Source organism: Lemur catta, chromosome X (genome assembly GCF_020740605.2).
Source record: "Lemur catta isolate mLemCat1 chromosome X, mLemCat1.pri, whole genome shotgun sequence".
NCBI lineage: Eukaryota > Metazoa > Chordata > Mammalia > Primates > Lemuridae > Lemur > Lemur catta.
This window is the reverse complement of record NC_059155.1, coordinates 43,098,253-43,116,645: the sequence shown is the minus strand read 5'-3', so window position 1 is coordinate 43,116,645 and position 18,393 is coordinate 43,098,253. Positions and strand designations below refer to the sequence as shown.

The 18,393-nt window shown below is 41.2% G+C and overlaps 1 protein-coding gene across 1 annotated transcript in view; it reads left to right on the top strand.

Moving 5' to 3' along the window:
• Positions 1–6,896: 6,896 nt before the first annotated feature.
• The window catches only part of LOC123627971 (zinc finger protein 75D-like), a 347,901-nt gene continuing 336,404 nt past the window's right edge, over positions 6,897–18,393 (top strand). Inside the window, exons 1-4 of the mRNA XM_045537532.1 lie at positions 6,897–7,313; positions 8,558–8,750; positions 9,475–9,566; positions 9,902–10,028. Of these exons, the coding sequence (XP_045393488.1) occupies positions 8,651–8,750; positions 9,475–9,566; positions 9,902–10,028 (319 nt within the window). The 5' untranslated portion in view covers positions 6,897–7,313; positions 8,558–8,650. The remainder of the gene's footprint in view (positions 7,314–8,557; positions 8,751–9,474; positions 9,567–9,901; positions 10,029–18,393) is intronic.

Here is an 18,393-nt window from a genome sequence, read left to right as displayed (position 1 = left end):
AAAGGATTATAGGACAACTGGATATCCATCTGTAAAAAAGAGAAGTTGCACACCTACCATACACCATACATGAAAATTAACTCAAAACGGAAGACAGACCTACTTAAATATAAAGAGCTAACACTCTAAAAAATCTAAATGAAAATATAGGTTTAAATCTTTGTGTTTTTGGTTTAAGTGTTCGTTTGTTTTTTGGTTTTTTTTTTTGTTTGTTTGTTTGTTTGTTTGTTTTGAGACAGAGTCTTACTCTCTTGCTCAGGCTAGAGTGCTGTGGCATCAGCCTAGCTCACAGCAACCTCAGACTCCTGGGCTCAAGCAATCCTACTGCTTCAGCCTCCTGGGTAGCTAGGCCTACAGGCAGGCGCCACCATGTCCAGCTAATTTTTTCTATTTTTAGTTGTCTTGCTAATTTCTTTCTATTTTTACTAGAGACGGGGTCTCACTCTTGCTCAGGCTGGTCTGGAATTCCTGAGCTCCAGCAATCCTCCTGCCTCGGCCTCCCAGAGTGCTAGGATTACAAGCGTGAGCCATCACGCCTGGCCACTTGTTATTTTAGACATGAAACAAGCAACTGAAGAAAAAAATGGATAAACTAGACATTGCAAAAATTAACTTTTGTGCAGCAAAGGACACCATCAAGAATGTTAAAAGTCAACACACAGAATGGAAGAAAATTTGCAAATCATAAATCTGATAAACAACCTATATTTAGATATAAACAACTATTACAACTCAATAATAAAAGACAAATTACTCAATTAAAAATGGGCCAAGGCTCTGAATAGAAATTTACCGAAAGAATATATATAAATGGCTAATAAGCATACGCAAATATGCTCAATATCATTAGTTATAAGTGAAATGCAAATCAAAACACAATAAGATATCACCTCACACCTACTAGGACAGATATAATAAAAAAAAGGCAGACAAATACAAATGTCAGGAAGGATGTGAAGAAATTAGAAACCTCATACACTGCTGGTGGGAATGTAAAATGGTGTAGCCACTTTGAACAATAATCTGGCAGTTCCTCAAACAGTTAAACATAGAGTTAACATATGATACAGCAATTACACCACTAGAAATATACACAAAAGAAATAAAGGCATATGTCCTCACAAAATTTATACATGAACGTCCATGGCAACATTATTCATAATAGCCAAAAAGTGGAAACAATCCAAATATCAATTAACTGATGAATGGATAAACAAAATGTGGTATATTCATACAATGGAATATTATTCAGCAGTAAAAGAATGACGAACTGACACATGCTACAACACGGATGAAGTTTGAAAACATTATGCTTAATGTAAGAAAGGAGGCACAAAAGATCACATATTGTGTGATTTCATTTCTATGAAATGTCCATAATAAGCAAGTGTATAGAGACAGAAGGTAGATCAGCAGTTGCCCAGGGTTGATGGTGGTGGGGAGGTGAAGGATGGCAGGAAATGAGATGTTAGAGACACAAGGTTGAATGTTTCCTTTTGAGGTGATGTAACTATTCTATAATTGATTGCCATGTTGGTTGTACATCTCTTTGAATATGCTAAACACCACTGACTTTTAGTACACTTTAAATGGCTGAATTGTATTATTAAACATTTGTGAGTTATATCACACTATAGCTGTTTTAAAATCTAATTACTAGAACCAGAAGTAAAAGGCATGTTTAAAAACTCTTTAATCTTATGAGGCCCGGGTTTCGAAAGCTACCAATTTTAGAATTGAAGCTACTCTGGAATTGTTTTTTGATTACTACTTGTTGCATCTCCTTCAGCATGCAATGAAACCTTTCAAATTTCAGCTGTAGCATCAAAAAAAGCAATGAGGTAATCAAAATTCTGTCTTAGAGCAGATAATTTAAATTTAGCAGTCTGTTGTTGTTCTTCATCAGTCTCTCCTCTTTTTTGTATAACTTCCTTTGTAATCACAACTTTTGTTTTTTGGAGGCAATTCTTTTCTTCTTCATTCCTATTTTAACCACATCCTATCTTCTTCCATGTTGGTTTCCAATTCTCCATATTTCCAAAAATGTACCTACAATTCTCCTCTTTTAAGCTGCTATGAACTGAATGTGTACACCAAAAATTCCTATGTTGAAGTCCTAATCTCCAATGTGATGGTATTTGGAAGTGGAGCCTTTAAGAGGTTTGGATGAGGTCATTAGTGTGGAGCACTCATGATGGAATCAATGCCCTTATTTCAAAAAAGAGGAAGAGATACCAGATCTCTCTCTCTCTCTCTCTCTCTCCCTCTCTCTCTCCATGCATGCACCATGGAAAGGCTATGCAAGGACATAACCAGGAAAAAAGCCCTCACCAAGAACCCAATCATGATGGTACCCTGATGTCAGACTTCCAGCCTCCAGATCATGAAAATAAATGTTTATTGGTTAAGCCCCTATCAATTCTATTTTTTATAGCAGCCTGAAGTGATTAAAGCAGCTTCAAGATCATTTCAGGTTCCTTTGTGTAAAGATTTCTTATGCATTTGCTGTAGTTATTTGTTTTACACCATCCCAACTTTGCAAGTTAAAAGTTCCAACATTCTTTGGCCTTTATCAAAAAGTTACAAAGCAATTAATAAAATGTGGTATATGTATACCATGGAGTACTACTCAGCTACAAGAAATAATGGGGATATAGCACCTCTTATATTTTCCTGGATAGACCTGGAACCCATACCACCAAGTGAAGTATCCCAAGAATGAAAAAATAAGCACCACATGTACTCACCATCAAAGTGGTTTCACTTATCAACAGCTAAGTGCACATATAGGAATAATATTAATCGGGTGCTGGGCAGATGTCGGGGGGAGGGGATGGGTGTATACATACATAATGAGTGTGATGCACACCATCTAGGGAATGGACACGCTTGAACCTCTGACTCAGGGCAGGGGGCAAGGGCACTATACGTAACCTAAACTTTTCTACCCCCATAATATGCTGAAATAAAAAAAAGTCCCCAAACAATAAATGTTGGTGTGGATGCGGAGAGACAGGAACACTCATACACTGCTGGTGGGACTGCAAAGTAGTGCAACCTCTGTGGAAAGCAATATGGAGATACCTCAAAGAGATACAAGTAGATCTACCATTTGATCCAGCAATGCTATTACTGAGCATCTACCCAAAAGAAGAAAAGACATTCTATAAAAAAGACATCTGCACTCGAATGTTTATAGTAGCACAATTCACAATTGCAAAGATGTGGAAACAACCCAAGTGCCCATCAATGCACGAGTGGATTAATAAAACGTGGTATAAGTATACCATGGAGTACTACTCAGCTATAAGAAACAATGGTGATCTAGCACCTCTTGTATTTTCCTGGATAGAGCTGGAACCCAACCTACTAAGTGAAGTATCCCAAGAATGGAAAAATAAGCACCACATGTACTCACCATCAAATTGGTTTCACTGATCAACACTTAAGTGCACATATAGTATTAACATTAATCAGGTGTCACACAGATGGGAGGGGGAGGAGGGGATAGGTATATACATACATAATGAGTGCGATGCACACTGTCTGGGGGATGGACATGCTTGAAGCTCTGACTTGGGGGGAGGGGCAAGTGCAATATACATAACCTAAATATTTGTGCCCCCATAATATGCTGAAATAAAAAATAGTTCTAACATTCATGAGTTGTAGGTTTCAATTTTGGAATCTCTTTTAACTTCTTTGTCTTGCTCATCATGACTTTACTCAAAATTACAATATTCTCTTCAAGTTGCTTCCACTCATAAAGTTGTTTGAAGCTCAGGATCACACTTTGGCTTACTGAGTCAATCAAGGTTGAAGTGTTTAAGGGAAAGAAAATGCCTCTTGTCTGACTATCTCCACTGGTTAGTTATTCAGTTGAAGGGTAAGCCTGGGAATTATGCAGAAGTTAACAGTGCCCTGACTTCTCTTCATTGAGTCATAACACATATGTTGATAATGCCTGACCTGAGGAACAGTTTTGAGAGGACCATTGTGAAAATGATTCTCCTATGAAGCAAACATCTTCACTAACTTTACAGATAATTCACTGTGTCCTCTTTCACACTTTTGGGCAGCTTTGCTTTTCAAATGATGATTGACTTTAACTTAGACTTATGTGCATTTATATGTGAAAAGTCAAACAGGTACTCTTTATTTTCCTTCTGGTCATGCAAATCTCTCTTCTGCTCGTCTGAATGGTTTCTTACACTGACTTCCAAAAGATATCAGTTTCATCACCATTGTACAAGTGAGCTACACACAGTTTTTCCTCTTTGTTTCACATTGACAGGTTTTGTCCAAATTGCCCAACATGGTAAATACTGAGAATCTAGACAATATTGACAACCTGAGAGGTTCAGTTTCTTAGAAAGATGATTCAGTAAATACTTATGGACTACCTACCTTACCCAGAGGATTATGGTAAGCACTACAGGAGATACAAGACAGAAGCAAAATCCTTGTCCTCCAAAGAAGCATAATGCAGTAGAAAAAGCACAGGATATGACAGCAGGAGACCTAAAGAAACAGCTCAAGCACTTTCTGTCTGGGACTTAGGAAGGGCAAGAGTGCAGCGCATGCACAAGAATGCTTAAGTGGTCCTTGACCTTGTGAGCCTATCTCTTCCATGGCCCCAGAGTTTTGATGTGGCAACCCTTACAGGGCAAGGCTCGGGTAGAAAGGGCTCCCAGCCATCAGGAAGCAGGCAGGACCAATCTGGATGTGCAACACCTAGCAAATCATGGATAAACCTTGGCACCAGGAGTCAGTAGACTACATCATTTCCAAGGGCCCAGCCATTTGCATGGCTCCTATTGGCTTCCAGTAGGCCCAGGGACTCAGTGGCATTAACTATTTCTTGCATCCAGGAGTGAACTGGAGCAGGAGGTCGATTCCACCAGAATGGAAAGGACCCGCGAGACAGTTCTTAACAAGGCTAGGCTGAGACTTCACAGGTAGAGGGAAGGAGATGGCTGGGTGTGGCTGTCAGGAAGCCACTGGGAACGCCTTCTTTCTCTTCCGGTTAAGGCTCGGCCCACAGAAGGCGACCGCAGAGTAACGGATCAGGATCAGGATCAGGATCAGGTCTCAGGGAGGTGGAGCAGCCCCTGGGGAACCGATCTTCCAAGTCCCCTTCCAAAGTTTCCAGAACTTTGGAGTTCCACTCGCCTGGAGTTTCGGGCTTTCCTGACATAGCGTCCCCTCTTGGCGCAGCAGCGGCGAGTCATGGCAACTTCATCCTCGAGCCGAGGAAGAGGTAAGTGGCGTCCACAGAAGTCAGAACTGACTGGAGGTGACTGACAAGATGATTTCCCTTTGGAACTTGTCGAGGGGCCCTTGAGAGATACTGGCTGCTCCTGCCAGTTGCAGCCTTTCGTGGCTGCTCAGTGGCAATGAGTTGAGGTGGGGGGCGGGACACAGGGTTTACCAGAACGCCGCGGCGGCTGTGCCAGGCAGCAGGTCTGCCAGAGTGCTGGTGGGACCGGTCCACAGCAAAGTCCAGGGGGAGGCTCCTACAGGCATTTCTAATGCTCGGAAGCAACCTCTTTCTACCCTATATGCAAATATAACCCAGGGATGCCTGTGAAGCACACTCGGCGGATGCCCGCATTCGGCGTGGTTATGGGCGTCCCTGTCTGTGGTAATGTCTATGGCTGCACCTGACGAAACTTCTAGATTTTTGCTGGGTTATGATCATAACACAGGAGACAGGGTTCTTTGAGGATTAAAAACAGTGGCTTCTGCTGACTAAAAATATAAGAAATGTCCTTGTACCTTCTGAGTCTCGATGGGCAACAAGAAGCCAACCCATGGCATCCTCAAAATAATTTTTTTGCTGTTTCTGCTGGATCAGCTCAGAAAATCAGGCTCTCAAGTCTATTCTCAGCCTTGAGGATATGTTAAGTCACATCCAGAGGAAATGCAAAGTCAGGAGAAGGGTTACAATTACTGAGACCTTTCTTGTCTATGAAGAACCTTAATCATCACCATCTCTCTCTCTCTCTCTCTCTCTCTTTTTGTGTGTGTGTGACCTGACATTTGAATATCTGTAAGCAAAGGCCAGCTGTAAGTTTTTCAAGTTAAATTAAACAAAAAGTTGAATGCACAAATACAGATGTGTACAGTGCTCTTTATAAGTCTTTCAAAGAAGTGCATTCCCTCCCCCCACCAATGTTGACAATCTGCTTGCTTCGTAGAGGGACATTTTCTGAAAGGAATAAGGTTACTTTTTCCCTAATTCCTTCTACTCTGATCTCATTGTCTCAGTTCTCCTACTGGTATTAATACAATGGAAAGGGGAGTATTGAATGTTCCATGAAACAAAGGCTTCAATCTTCATGAGAAGGGGCACAAAAGTTATTTTTCTTCTGACTTAAAAAACAAACTGATATGATCTTTTAAAATTTAGAGAAACTCAAATATATCCTGTTTGTGAAGCAGGGAGAGGAAACACACAGATGAAGTATTAAATAATCTCAAAGCTCCATTTGGCCAATGGGTGCTAGTTTTCTCACCCACCAACCTTTCCTATACTGTTTACCAAAAAAAAAAAAAAAAAGAGAGAGAGAGAGAAAGAGAGAAAGACATTGACTAACATTTACCTTCCCTGAGCTGTGCTTGTTCAAAGTTGAGTAGCCAAGAAAAGGAGAGAAACATAATACCTCCTGAATAATCTATCATTATGAGTGTCCTAATACTTAGCAGTTGATTTTATAGGGGAGGCAGAACAAGAACTTTTCTGTTAATTTTTCTGTGATAATAAAGAGCAAGTAAATATATGTCACCTGGCTTTCTTCTTGACATGTACTTTTTTTTCCTGCTCTCCCTCAGTACCCTTGGGAAGAAGATCTATTTGATGGGGTCTCAGCTGTGTAAGGTGGTATGGGGCAGTGGAGCAAATGGTGAGTAGAGAGCTGAAGGCAGATGCATGCATGAACCTCCAGATCGGGTCTGTGTAGGAGAGTAAGGGGTCTGTGAAAGAGAGCTCTAGTCAAAGTAAGAAATACAGCATACAAGTAGAGGGTCTTGATCCTGACAGCACTTTCAGGCTCTTCTGGAGCTTCAGTTATCATGAAGCACCTGGACCACTCGAGGCTGTCAGCCAGCTTCAGAAATTATGCTGTCAGTGGCTGAGGCAAGAGATTAACTCGAAAGAGCATATCTTCGAACTGCTGGAGCTAGACCAGTTCCTGGCCCTGCTGCCCAGGGACATCCAGAACTGGGTGCAGAAGCATCATTCCAAGAATGTCAAACAGGCTGTGTTCCTGGTAGAATGGTTGCAGAGAAAACCTGATGGAGCAAAGAATGTGGTAAGAAAAAAGATTTCTTACATAAACAATGAAATAGGATAGGGGTGGATATATTGGGGTGGGAGGTTATCAGGGAATAAGATAGATGAAGTCACTCTTCTGTTGTTCCTTTAGGACAACTAGGTGGGATACGAAATCACAGACATGCAGTAATAGTCAGGCCAAGGGTTTCAGAGTTCCTGGCAGAGTCTTTCCTGGTGTTGGAGAAAAGAAATATATTTTTTCCCTATTTAGAGCCAGTGTGAATTGAAGGTGGTGGGCCTAGTCTGGCGTGGCTAAAGAAGCAAGACTTAAGTTCTTAGAAACAGAAATGAAAGGCCAGAAAGAGTTGGGAAAGGACAAAAGGTCCTAAAAATGGATAATGCTTATAGAGACCAAAGGAGAGAAACAGAAATATGAGTCAAACAACTCTAGGGAGGCTGCAATAAAAGAGAAGAAATAAAAAGAGAAAAGGGAAAAAAGATAAGGAAAAAAGACAAATGCCAACAGAGAAGTGGAGGGAATCAGGATGCTGAGGGGTAGTGTCCTCTGTAGTGGGAACACATATCTCTGGGCCCGGAGAAAAGAGCCTCCAGTGCCCTCCCTTTGTGGCCTGTCCTTGGTCCTGCTGAAGAGTGGGGAACCAAGGTATGCCTCTGGGAGATGGCAGCACATTTCCTTTTCTCAGCAGCGCACCTTAAAGAATCTGAGGCAGGACATATTTTTGATGTTTCATTACAACCAAATTATGTGGAGGGAAGTTGGAGCCCTACTCTTCCCCCATCTTTTCCTCCATTCCATTCTCTTTCCTCATGAAATCTTTCCCTGGCTATGGGAGGATTGGAAATTCTGGCTGACAAGAATGAGTTTTTTAATTCAATTTCTTATCTTTTAGAGAAAACTAGAAGATAGAAATCCACTAAGGCAAGGACCCAAGCCAATAAAGAAAGCCAGTGAAGAGGAACAGGCAGGCTGCCCAACCCTGCTAATAGCTTGAGCTGGGTCTCTGTGCACAGGGATGGGGATTTCTGGGTTGTAGGGGTAGTGGCATTAGTCATAGCCTTTTCCATTTTATCCTAATTTTCCCAGATTTTGAGTATAGTTCTTTATGGGAGCATAGTGTCACAGTACCCCTTCAGTCTTTTTATTATTTTCACTAATGTCACGTACTCCCCAAATCTGGCCCCTACTCTTGTTCCTCCCTCCACTACCACCCCATAACCAAAAGTAAGTTCTATGCTAATGAGGATGGGGATTATTTCTAGGTCACAGCCCATGAGCTGGGAAAGGAAGCAGTGCTCGTGGGAGGAACAGCAGTGGCCCCAGGCTTCAAGCGGAAGCCAGGAGAGGGCCAATTGATGGGCATGTTCCAGAATGAATGTTGGAATACATGCCAGGTACTACAAGAACAGCTGGGCAGGAATACTCACAAAGAAACCCATCCTGTATATGAAAGAGGTGAGGAGCTTCATCATAATTCTTTTCTCCTGGGAGCTGTGATAGTAATTGGTTCAGCTAGAATGTCATGGGAAATTTCCAGGTGCACAGGCATGCTAGCAGCTGTGATGTCTCTCAGGTGGGATTATTGTAGGTCAAAGGTGGGTGAAGGTCGGGGTTGGCCTGGGGGACAGAAATATCCAAACCACAGAACCCTGATACTCACACTGTGAACTCTGCTCCTTTGAAATTTGAAAGAAGAGAAGAAGATGGAGCAGGGGCATGTGGAGCCACCTCACTCTCACAAGTTGCAGGAAAAATTGGGATCTGACATGAGCTGTCAATGGCAGAATGTGAAGAAAATTGTACAACAGGAAAAAAATAGTAAAAGACAAAAATCTTCCACATTTCCTGCTGTACACTGGGGACCTGAGTCCTTCATTTTCAGACCTTTTTTGCCCAGCTCAATAAACAATTTATTTTATGAGAGGAAAAATTAATGTGTTTCCTTTTACTGATTTCTCTCATAAAATGTGGAGAAATACTGAACTAACTGGGGAACCAGTTCTATGAGTGGTGGATATTTGGTTCTTATTTACAATGAAAAGGCCACTTCTGGACACCACACGCACCCTTGTCAAGGTGACCTGTCTTTATTGAAGGCATCCTGATGTATTTTAGAAATCAGCTCAGGATGTTCGTAAACAGGAAAGAGAAATTTTCTCTGGCTTTTTTCCACTTACAGCTGCGCATGCTCAACAGATTTTAGTCCCTTCTGAGCAGAAAAGCACTAAAGACCAGAAGATGGCATCTGAGCTCCTCTTGCCTAAGTCCCAGGTGAGCTGTACTCTCCAGCTTTATCAGGCAACCTGAACATGGCCTTGTGTCTGCTTGCCCCTGCTGACTAGGACCCATAGTGTCCAGCAGGTGCTTTGAGGTGTGTTAGCCCCAACTGTCTTCTAGACAAATAGGCTTGGCACTGTGGGAACTGGTCACCTCCTAGGATGTTTACTGATCCTCTTTGCTTCTTCCTTTCTGCCATCTCGCTTTTTCCCCCTAAATCTTGTGTTGTTAACTTCTTCTGCCCCTGACCTACTGTGTAATTCAGAGATGGGTGGTAGGACAACTTCTATAGTGGCACGTACTAAACTACAGCCCATTCTATTCTCTAGAGTTTGTTGACGTTTGAAGATGTGGCTATGTATTTTTCTGAGGAAGAATGGCAATTATTGGATACGTCTCAGAAGACTCTCTACATTAATGTTATGCAGGATATGTATGAGAATGCCATCACCATAGGTAAATATTCCTTCCTTCTATGCAGAAGTTGAGTAATATGTTATGTCCTCGGTTTATGGAAAATGGACCCTGGGAGAGATTCCCAGTGTTCTAATAGCTGGTTCGTTCTCAGCTTGATGGTGTGGGGGAAATAAAAGGCTTACCTGGATCACCAGGGGAGCTTTTTATTAATACACATGTCTCACTTCTATATTCTAAATACAATTCTTGATCTATCATACCCTCATCTCTACCCTACAAACCTTCTCTTGTCATATCTTTTCCATCTCAGTAAAGGGAACCACCATTTACCCAGTTGCCGAGGCCAAAAACCTGTCACTCATCCTTGACTGCAATCTTTCTATTATACTCCACAGCTGATCCATTGGCAGGTTCTCTTAGCTCTGCCTTCAAACTATATCCTGAATCCAGCCATGTCTCAAGCTCTTCCACCTTCATCATTCTTGTCTAAGCCACTATCATGTCTAACCAAGTGTACCTCAGTATAACGGGATTCCCATTCCCTATGTTGTTTTCCTCTATCTGCCTTACATTTACTTCTTAGCTTCCTAATGACATATCTACCCACATCCACAGTAGAGTATAAAGAAGATATTGGATTGGAGATTCTGCCCATTTAAACATTTGGAGTAAAAATAAGTGTAAAAATGTTATTCACTCTACGTGACGGTAGTCTGGAATTAAGATGACAGTCCATGACCTCAAGGTTTTATTCTCAGTGCATTATTATTGCATTCTGAACTTAAAGTGATCTATTTAGACCAAGAGGAAGAACCATAGATGCAAGGTCCCCAGGAGTTCAGGGATAGTCTTACAGAGTCTCCTACAGGTAAGTGTATACATGGGAAGAGGAGAAACATTCCTTGTAGAAACCTTTACAAGGGCTTAACATTTTAAGATTCTGCTCCTACATTTTTTCAGTTGAAGTTTTTATTGGGATAATTTTAGATTCACATGTAGATTTAAAATGTACTAACAAAGAGAACCCATGTACACTTTACCCAGGTTCCCACAGTGATAACTTTTGCAAGAGTATTGTATGATATCACAACCAGGATATTGATACAATCCACTGATCTTATTCAGATTTCTCCAGTTTCACTTGTATTCCTTTGTGTGTGTGCATTTTAGTTCTGTACAATTCTATACCACGTGCAGATCTGTGTATTCAACACCACTCCAAAGTATACTGGACAGTTACATTAGCACAAGGATCCCTCCTGTTGCCCTTTTAAAACCATGCACACTTCCCTGCCACACCCGGTGAACCCATGCCAACCACTAAGCTGTTCTACATTCTTAAAATTTTGCCATTTGAAAAATGTTATGTTAATGGAATTATAAAGTAGGTAACTTTCTGGGATTAGCTTTTTTCATTCAGAGTAATTCCATGGATATGCATCAAAATTCTTGCATGTGTCATTAGTTCATTCCTCTTTACTGCTAAGCACCATCCCTTGGTATTCATATGCCACCATTTGTTTAACCGTTCACCCAAGGAAGGATATTTTTGCTGTCTCCAGTTTTTGGCTATTATGAATAAAGCTGCCATGAACATTTGTGTACAAGTTTTCATGTAGAGATTAATTTTCATTTCTCCGAGATAAATATCTCAAGTGTGCAATTGCTGGTTCATATGGTAATTATTAATGCATATTTAATTTTATAAAAAAGTACGAAAGTGTTTTCCGCAGTGGCTGCATCAGTTTATATTACCTTCCAGTACTGTTTGAGAGACCCAGTTTCTCCAGATCCTTGCCAGTGTTTACTCTCAGTACTTTTTTAATTTTAGCCATTTAGATAGGTGTGTAGTGATATCTTATTGTGTTTTTGATTTGCATTTCTCTAATGGGTAATGATGTTTTATATCTTTTCATGTGCTTATTTGCCATCTATGTGTCCTGTTCAGCGAAATGTCTTTTGCCCATATTTTAGTGGGATTGTTTACTTTATTGTTCAGTTTTGAGAATTCTTTATATATACTGGATTGCAGTGCTTTGTTGGATAAATGATTTGCAAAGATTTTTTCCCAGTATGTATATATCCTTACACTCTTCCCATGGGCTTCCACAAAGTAAAAGTTTCTAACTTTGATGACGACTGATTTTCCCTTTTGTCCTTTTATAGATTGTGTTTTTGGTATCAAGTCTAGAACTCCAACTAGCTTAACCCCCTATTCCTAAAATTTTCTGCTTTGTTTTCTCCTAAAACTTTTATGATATAAATGTTTTGCATTTAAGTTCCTGATTCATTTTGAGTTAATTATTATATAAGATGTGAGGTTTCGGGTTTTTTTTTTTTTTTGCCTATGGAGGTCCCATTACTTCAGCATCATCTTTTTTTTTTTTTTTCCAAAAGGCTGTCCTTCCTCCATTGAATTGTTTTTGTGCTTTTTCATCAAAGATCAGTTGGGTACATTTGTGTACATCTATTCTGTTCCACTGAGCTGTGTCTATCCCTCTGCCAATACTGCACTGTTTTGATTACTGTATCTGTATAGCTAGCCTTAATATCTGTCAGGTAGAGTGATTCTTCCCACTTTATTCTTTTTCAGTATTCTTTCAGCTATTCTGGGGCATATGCCTTTCTGTGTAAATTTTAGTGTAAGTTTATTTATGTCTACAATAAACTTTGTTGGGATTTTACCTGAAATTGCATTAAAGCTATACATCAGTTTGAGGAGGATTGACATCTTCACTATTAAATGTTGATTCTTCCAATATACAAACACAATATGTCTCTATTAAGTTAGGTCTTCTTTAATTTCTTCCAGTAACTTTTTGTAGCTTTCAGCATACATACACTCTATATGTTTTGGTGAGTATATGTCCTAGCTTTTAATTTTCATTGGAGCAATTATAAATGGTATTATTTTTAATTTTGGTTTCTGCATGTTCATTGTTTTTAGATAGGAATGCCATTGATTTTGAGTTTTTTTTTTTTATTTCAGCTCATCATGGGGGTACAAAAGCTCAGGTTAAATACATTGTCCATGTCCCGCCCATCCCCCTAAGTCAGAGTCTCAAGCGTGACCATTCTACAGACAGCGCACCTGGCACTCACCATGTAGTCATACCTCCATCCCCTCCCCCACCCCCTGCCTCCCGGAGTCAGCACCTTCAAGCATGACCATTTCCCAGACGGTGTGCAACGCACTCATCATGTAGGCATACACCCATGCCCTCCCCCCACCCACCCCCGACTCAGTCTGATATCCAACTGGTATCTTTCCCTGATGTGCATTTAGGTGATGATCAGGGAAACCAATTTTCTGGTGAGGACATGTGATGCTTGTTTTTCCATTCTTTGGATACTTCACTTAATATAATGGGTTCCAACTCTCTCCAGGAGTACCAAAGAGATGTCGTATCATCGTTATTTCTTATAGATGAGTAATACTCCATGGTATACATATACCACAGTTTACTAATCCATTCGTGGATTGATGGGCACTTGGGTTGTTTCCACATCTTTGTGATTGTGAATTGTGCTGCTATAAACATTCGGGTACAGGTGTCTTTTTTATAGAATGACTTTTGTTCTTCTGGGTATATGCCCAAAAATGGGATTGCTGGATTGAATGGCAGGTCTACTTGAATCTGTTTAAGGTATCTCCATAATGCTTTCCACAGGGGTTGCACTAGTTTGCATTCCCACCAGCAGTGTATGAGTGTTCCTGTCTCTCCGCATGCACACCAACATGTGTTGTTTTGGGATTTTTTGATAAAGGCCATTCTCACCAGAGTTAAGTGGTATCTCATTGCGGTTTTGATTTGCATTTCCCTGATGATTAGGGATGTTGAGCATTTTTTCATATGTTTGTTAGCCATTCTTATATCTTCTTTTGAAAAATTTCTATTCATGTCGTTTGCCCATTTCTTGATAGGGTTGTTTGATTGTTTCTTGCTGATTTTGCTGAGTTCTAAATAGATTCTTGTTATCAGTCCTTTATCTGATGTGTAGTACCTGAAAACTTTTTCCCATTCTGTAGGCTGTTGGTTTATTTTCGTGACTGTTTCTTTGGCTGTGTAGACATACACCCAGATTCATAGAGCAAACTCTACTTGATCTGAACCAAATGATAGAGAACAATACTGTAATAGCTGGATATTTTAACACCCAACTGACAGTACAGGACAGAACCTCCAAACAGAAAATATGCAAAGTAATAATGCACTTAAATACAATGCTGGAACAAATGGGCCTGACTGACATCTACAGGACATTCTACCCTAAATGCACTGAATATACATTCTTCTCATCAGCTCGTGCGACATTCTCTAAGATTGACCATATCCTAGGACATAACGCATGTCTTAAAAAAAATTAAAGGGGGAGGGAAGATGGCGGAGTGGAGGTGACCTCCTCAATTCATGCTCCCAGAGAGGAAGGCATGGATCTCGACCTGCCACAATGCTAGAGGATCGCTCCCCCGCAAGTATGGCTGTGTGAACCCGTGGAGAATCACCGTGGGACACAGAGAACAAGAAAAAACAGAGGTGAGTGGGAAATCAGACTGAGATAATTTGGAGAGTGCAGGACGGAAAATAGGCAGTGGAGTGCGGGACAGCTGTACCCACCTCACCAACAAGTGAGGCGGGTTCAGCCCCACAGCCAAGCAGTTTGTTCTCCCCCCTGACCTCCACATACACTCAACCAGGGATCTGACTGAAGTCAGGGCAGAATCACCACGGGAGATGTGGCGCTCCGAGGACAGGTGACATAAGTGGGAAGGAGCTTAGACTCTGGGGGGTTTCCGCAGCGATGCAACACTTAAAGCAAAAGGTGCGGAACTGCACTGAGGTGAGGGACCACGATCGCGGAATTATAAAGCGTTGTTTTTTTTTTTTTTTTTTTTTTTCTCTTTTTCTTCTTCGGAGGCCCCCCGGCCGGGAAGCTGCTGTGTGCTGTGGTGTTCGCCGGGCTCCCAGCTCTGGCACCTGCTGAGCTCTGAACATTCTCCCCCAGCACCGGCGATCGGTCAGCATGTGTTCGACATCTTGGGACCCACAGCCTAGCCACTGCAGAACCATAGGGTGCCGCTCGGGTCCCGGGAAGCTCCCTTTCATAGTCCATGAACCCACGCCAAGAGCGGTGGCTGTATATGAACTCTGTGGACAGGAGACATCAGCGGGAAAGAGCTTAGACTCTGGGGAATCCCCGCGGCGATGTAGCAATTAAGGGGAAAAGGCGCGGAACTGCACCGAGGCAAGGGACCGCAATCCCGAAATTATAAAGCGTGGGGTTTTTTTTGTTTTTTTTCTTTTCTCTTTTTTTCTTTGGCGGCCCCTCGGCCAGGGAGCTGCTGTGGGCTGCGGTGTTCGCCGGGCCCCCAGCTCTGGCACCTGCCAAGCTCTGAACATTCTCCCCCAGCGCCGGCGATCTGTGGGCACGCGGTCGCCATCTTGGGGTCCCCGGGCAGCTCCTATTTATACTCCGTAAACCCACACCAGGAGCTGTGGCTTTGTATGAACTCTGCGGACAGGAGACATCAGCGGGAAAGAGCTAAGACTCTTGGGGATCCCTGCATGGACGCGGTGCTTAAAGGGAAAGTGGCAGAACTGCACTAAGGCAAAAAGCTACGCAGGATTGCGGAATAACAGATTTTATTTTTCTTTCTTTCTTTCTCTTTTTCTTTTTCTTTTTCTTTTTATTGGTATTTTTTTAAAAATATTATTATAATTTTTTATTATTATTATTGTTTTTTTCTTTGTCTTTTTTTCTTTCTTTTCCTTTTTATTCATAATTTTTTAAATTTTATTATAATTATTATTAGTTTTTATTTCTTTTCTATTTTTCCTTTTTTTTTCTTTCTTTCATTTTCTTTTCTCCTCTTCAGTGGCCCTCTAGCCGAGGAGCTACTGTATACTCCTGAGCTCGCCAGGCCCCCAGCTCTGGTTCCTACTGGACCCGGAACATTCACCCCCAGTGCCAGTGATCTGCAGGCGGGCAGCCACCATTGTGGGGTCCAAGGCCTAGCTGCTGCAGAACCATAGGGTGCCAGGTGGCTCCTCAGGGGGCTCCCTCTCCTGGTCCGTGGACACTCTCCAGGTCCTCTTCCTGGGTGTGAACATTGAGAGCTTCCCTTGACACAAGAGTGTGGAGCCTGGACCTAGGGGACATTGGGACAGGTATACCTTTGCCCATGGGAGCTGCAGCAGCTGGGGCACTGAGCAAGCGAGGGCACTGCCTCCTCCCCCTAGCCAGTGTCTTTCCTGTGGAAAGAGACAGGAATCACCCACTTAGAGGAAGAACGAAAAGACAGGAAAAAAAAAAAAGAGACAGAGAGAGACTTTCTGCTTGCAAATAGTGTGAATCCTGCCTGCTAACTGAAAGTCCACAACTCAGTGACTTAACTTGCCAAACTGGTCTTAGGTCAAGCCAATCCTCAAGGGTGGACCCATCAGAAGCAGTCCCCCAAATGAGATAGAAAAAACTCTAAGCAACACAAAACAGTCTCCCCCTCTGGAAAAAGGAAGCAACATACCTAGATTGTTTCACAGCCTAAAAACAGAGTTCAAGGTGTGCTGCTAGTCATAAAGCTGTGCGAAAAGATCTAACGATAGATCCAGATAGGAAGGGCTCAGTGGAAAAATACGGAGAGCACAAAGAATCAAATGGAAATCTCGCCCTCAAAGGAAAATACCAGCTCTCTTCCAATTGTCACAAACCAGATTCAAAATACCAACATATAACCAGAAGAATTTTAGTTATGGATTATAAATAAGCTGAATAATATAAAAGAAAAAATGGATAACCAACACAAAGAAACCACAAAAAAAAAAAAAAAATCCAGGACTTGGAAGAAAAATTCACTAAGGAAATTGAAATATTGAAGAAAAAGCAAACTGAACTCCTAGAAATGAAGAATTTATTCGGGAGCTACAAAACACAGTGGAAAGTCTGAAGAACAGGGTAATATCAGAGACTGAAGATAACTCTTTCCAATTAAATCAGTCAGTCACAGAGATAGAGCAAAGAAATAAGAAAAAAGATCAGAGTCTACAAGAAATGTGCAATTATGTGAAGAAGCCTAATGTGAGAGTTATCGGCATCCCTGAGGGTGAAGAAGAAAATAAGTAAGGGCTGGATAAGCTATTTGAAGACATAATAGAGGAAAATTTCCCAGGTCTTGCTAAAACTCTTGATATACAGGTTCAAGAAGCTCAAAGAACCCCTAGGAGATTCATAGCAATTAGGAGAACACCATGCCACATAGTCATCAGACTGACCAAAATATCCACTAAAGAGACACTTCTTCGAGCTGTAAGGAGAAAGAAACAAGTAACATACAAAGGAAGGCCCATTAGAATTATGCCAGATTTCTCAACTGAAACTTTACAAGCAAGAAGAACTTAGGGCCCGATTCTGACTCTTCTGAAACAGAATAATGCCCAGCCTAGAATCTTGTACCCAGCTAAGCTAAGCCTTCAATATGAAGGAGAAATTAAGACATTCTCAGATAAACAAGGACTGAGGGAATTCAACAAGACAAGACCAGCCCTCCAAGAAGTACTCAAAAGAGAGTTACACATGGATCAGCACAACAAAGACCCACAAATGTAAAACCACCCAAGAGCTAAAGAGCAAATTCCAGCCACCACAATGGCTCAAGAGAGAAAACATTGCAATGAACTTCTACCCAACAAGATGAATAGAAATCTGTCCCACTTATCAGTTCTCTCAATAAATGTCAATGGCCTGAATTCCTCACTCAAGAGACATACTGAACCAATGGAAAAAAAAAAAAAAACACAAACCAAGTATCTGCTGTGTTCAGGAAACCCACCTAACCTGCAAAGATGCATTTAGACTGAAAATAAAAGGATGGAAATCGATATTTCTAGCAAACAGTAGCCAAAAGAAAGCTGGTGTGGCAGTTTTAATTTCCAATAACTTAGTATTTAAACCAACAAAAGTAATAAAAGACAAAGACGGTTACTACATAGTGGTGAAAGGCACAATTCAACAAGAAGACATTACCATACTTAATATGTATGGGTCGAGCTTAGGCACCACATTCATAAAGCAAACCCTACTTGATCTGAACCAAATGATAGACAACAATACTGTAATAGCTGGAGACTTTAACACCCCACTGACAACACAGGACAGATCCTCCAAACAGAAAATAAGCAAAGAAATAGTAGACTTAAATAGAATGCTGGAACAAATGGGCCTGACTGATATCTACAGGACAGTCTATCTGAAATGCACTGATTATACATTCTTCTCATCAGCTCACGGGACATTCTCTAAGATTGACCATATCCTAGGACATAAAGCATGTCTTAAAAAATTAAAAAAAATAGAAATCATACCATGCATCTTCTCAAATCACAGTGGAATAAAAGTAATAATGAAC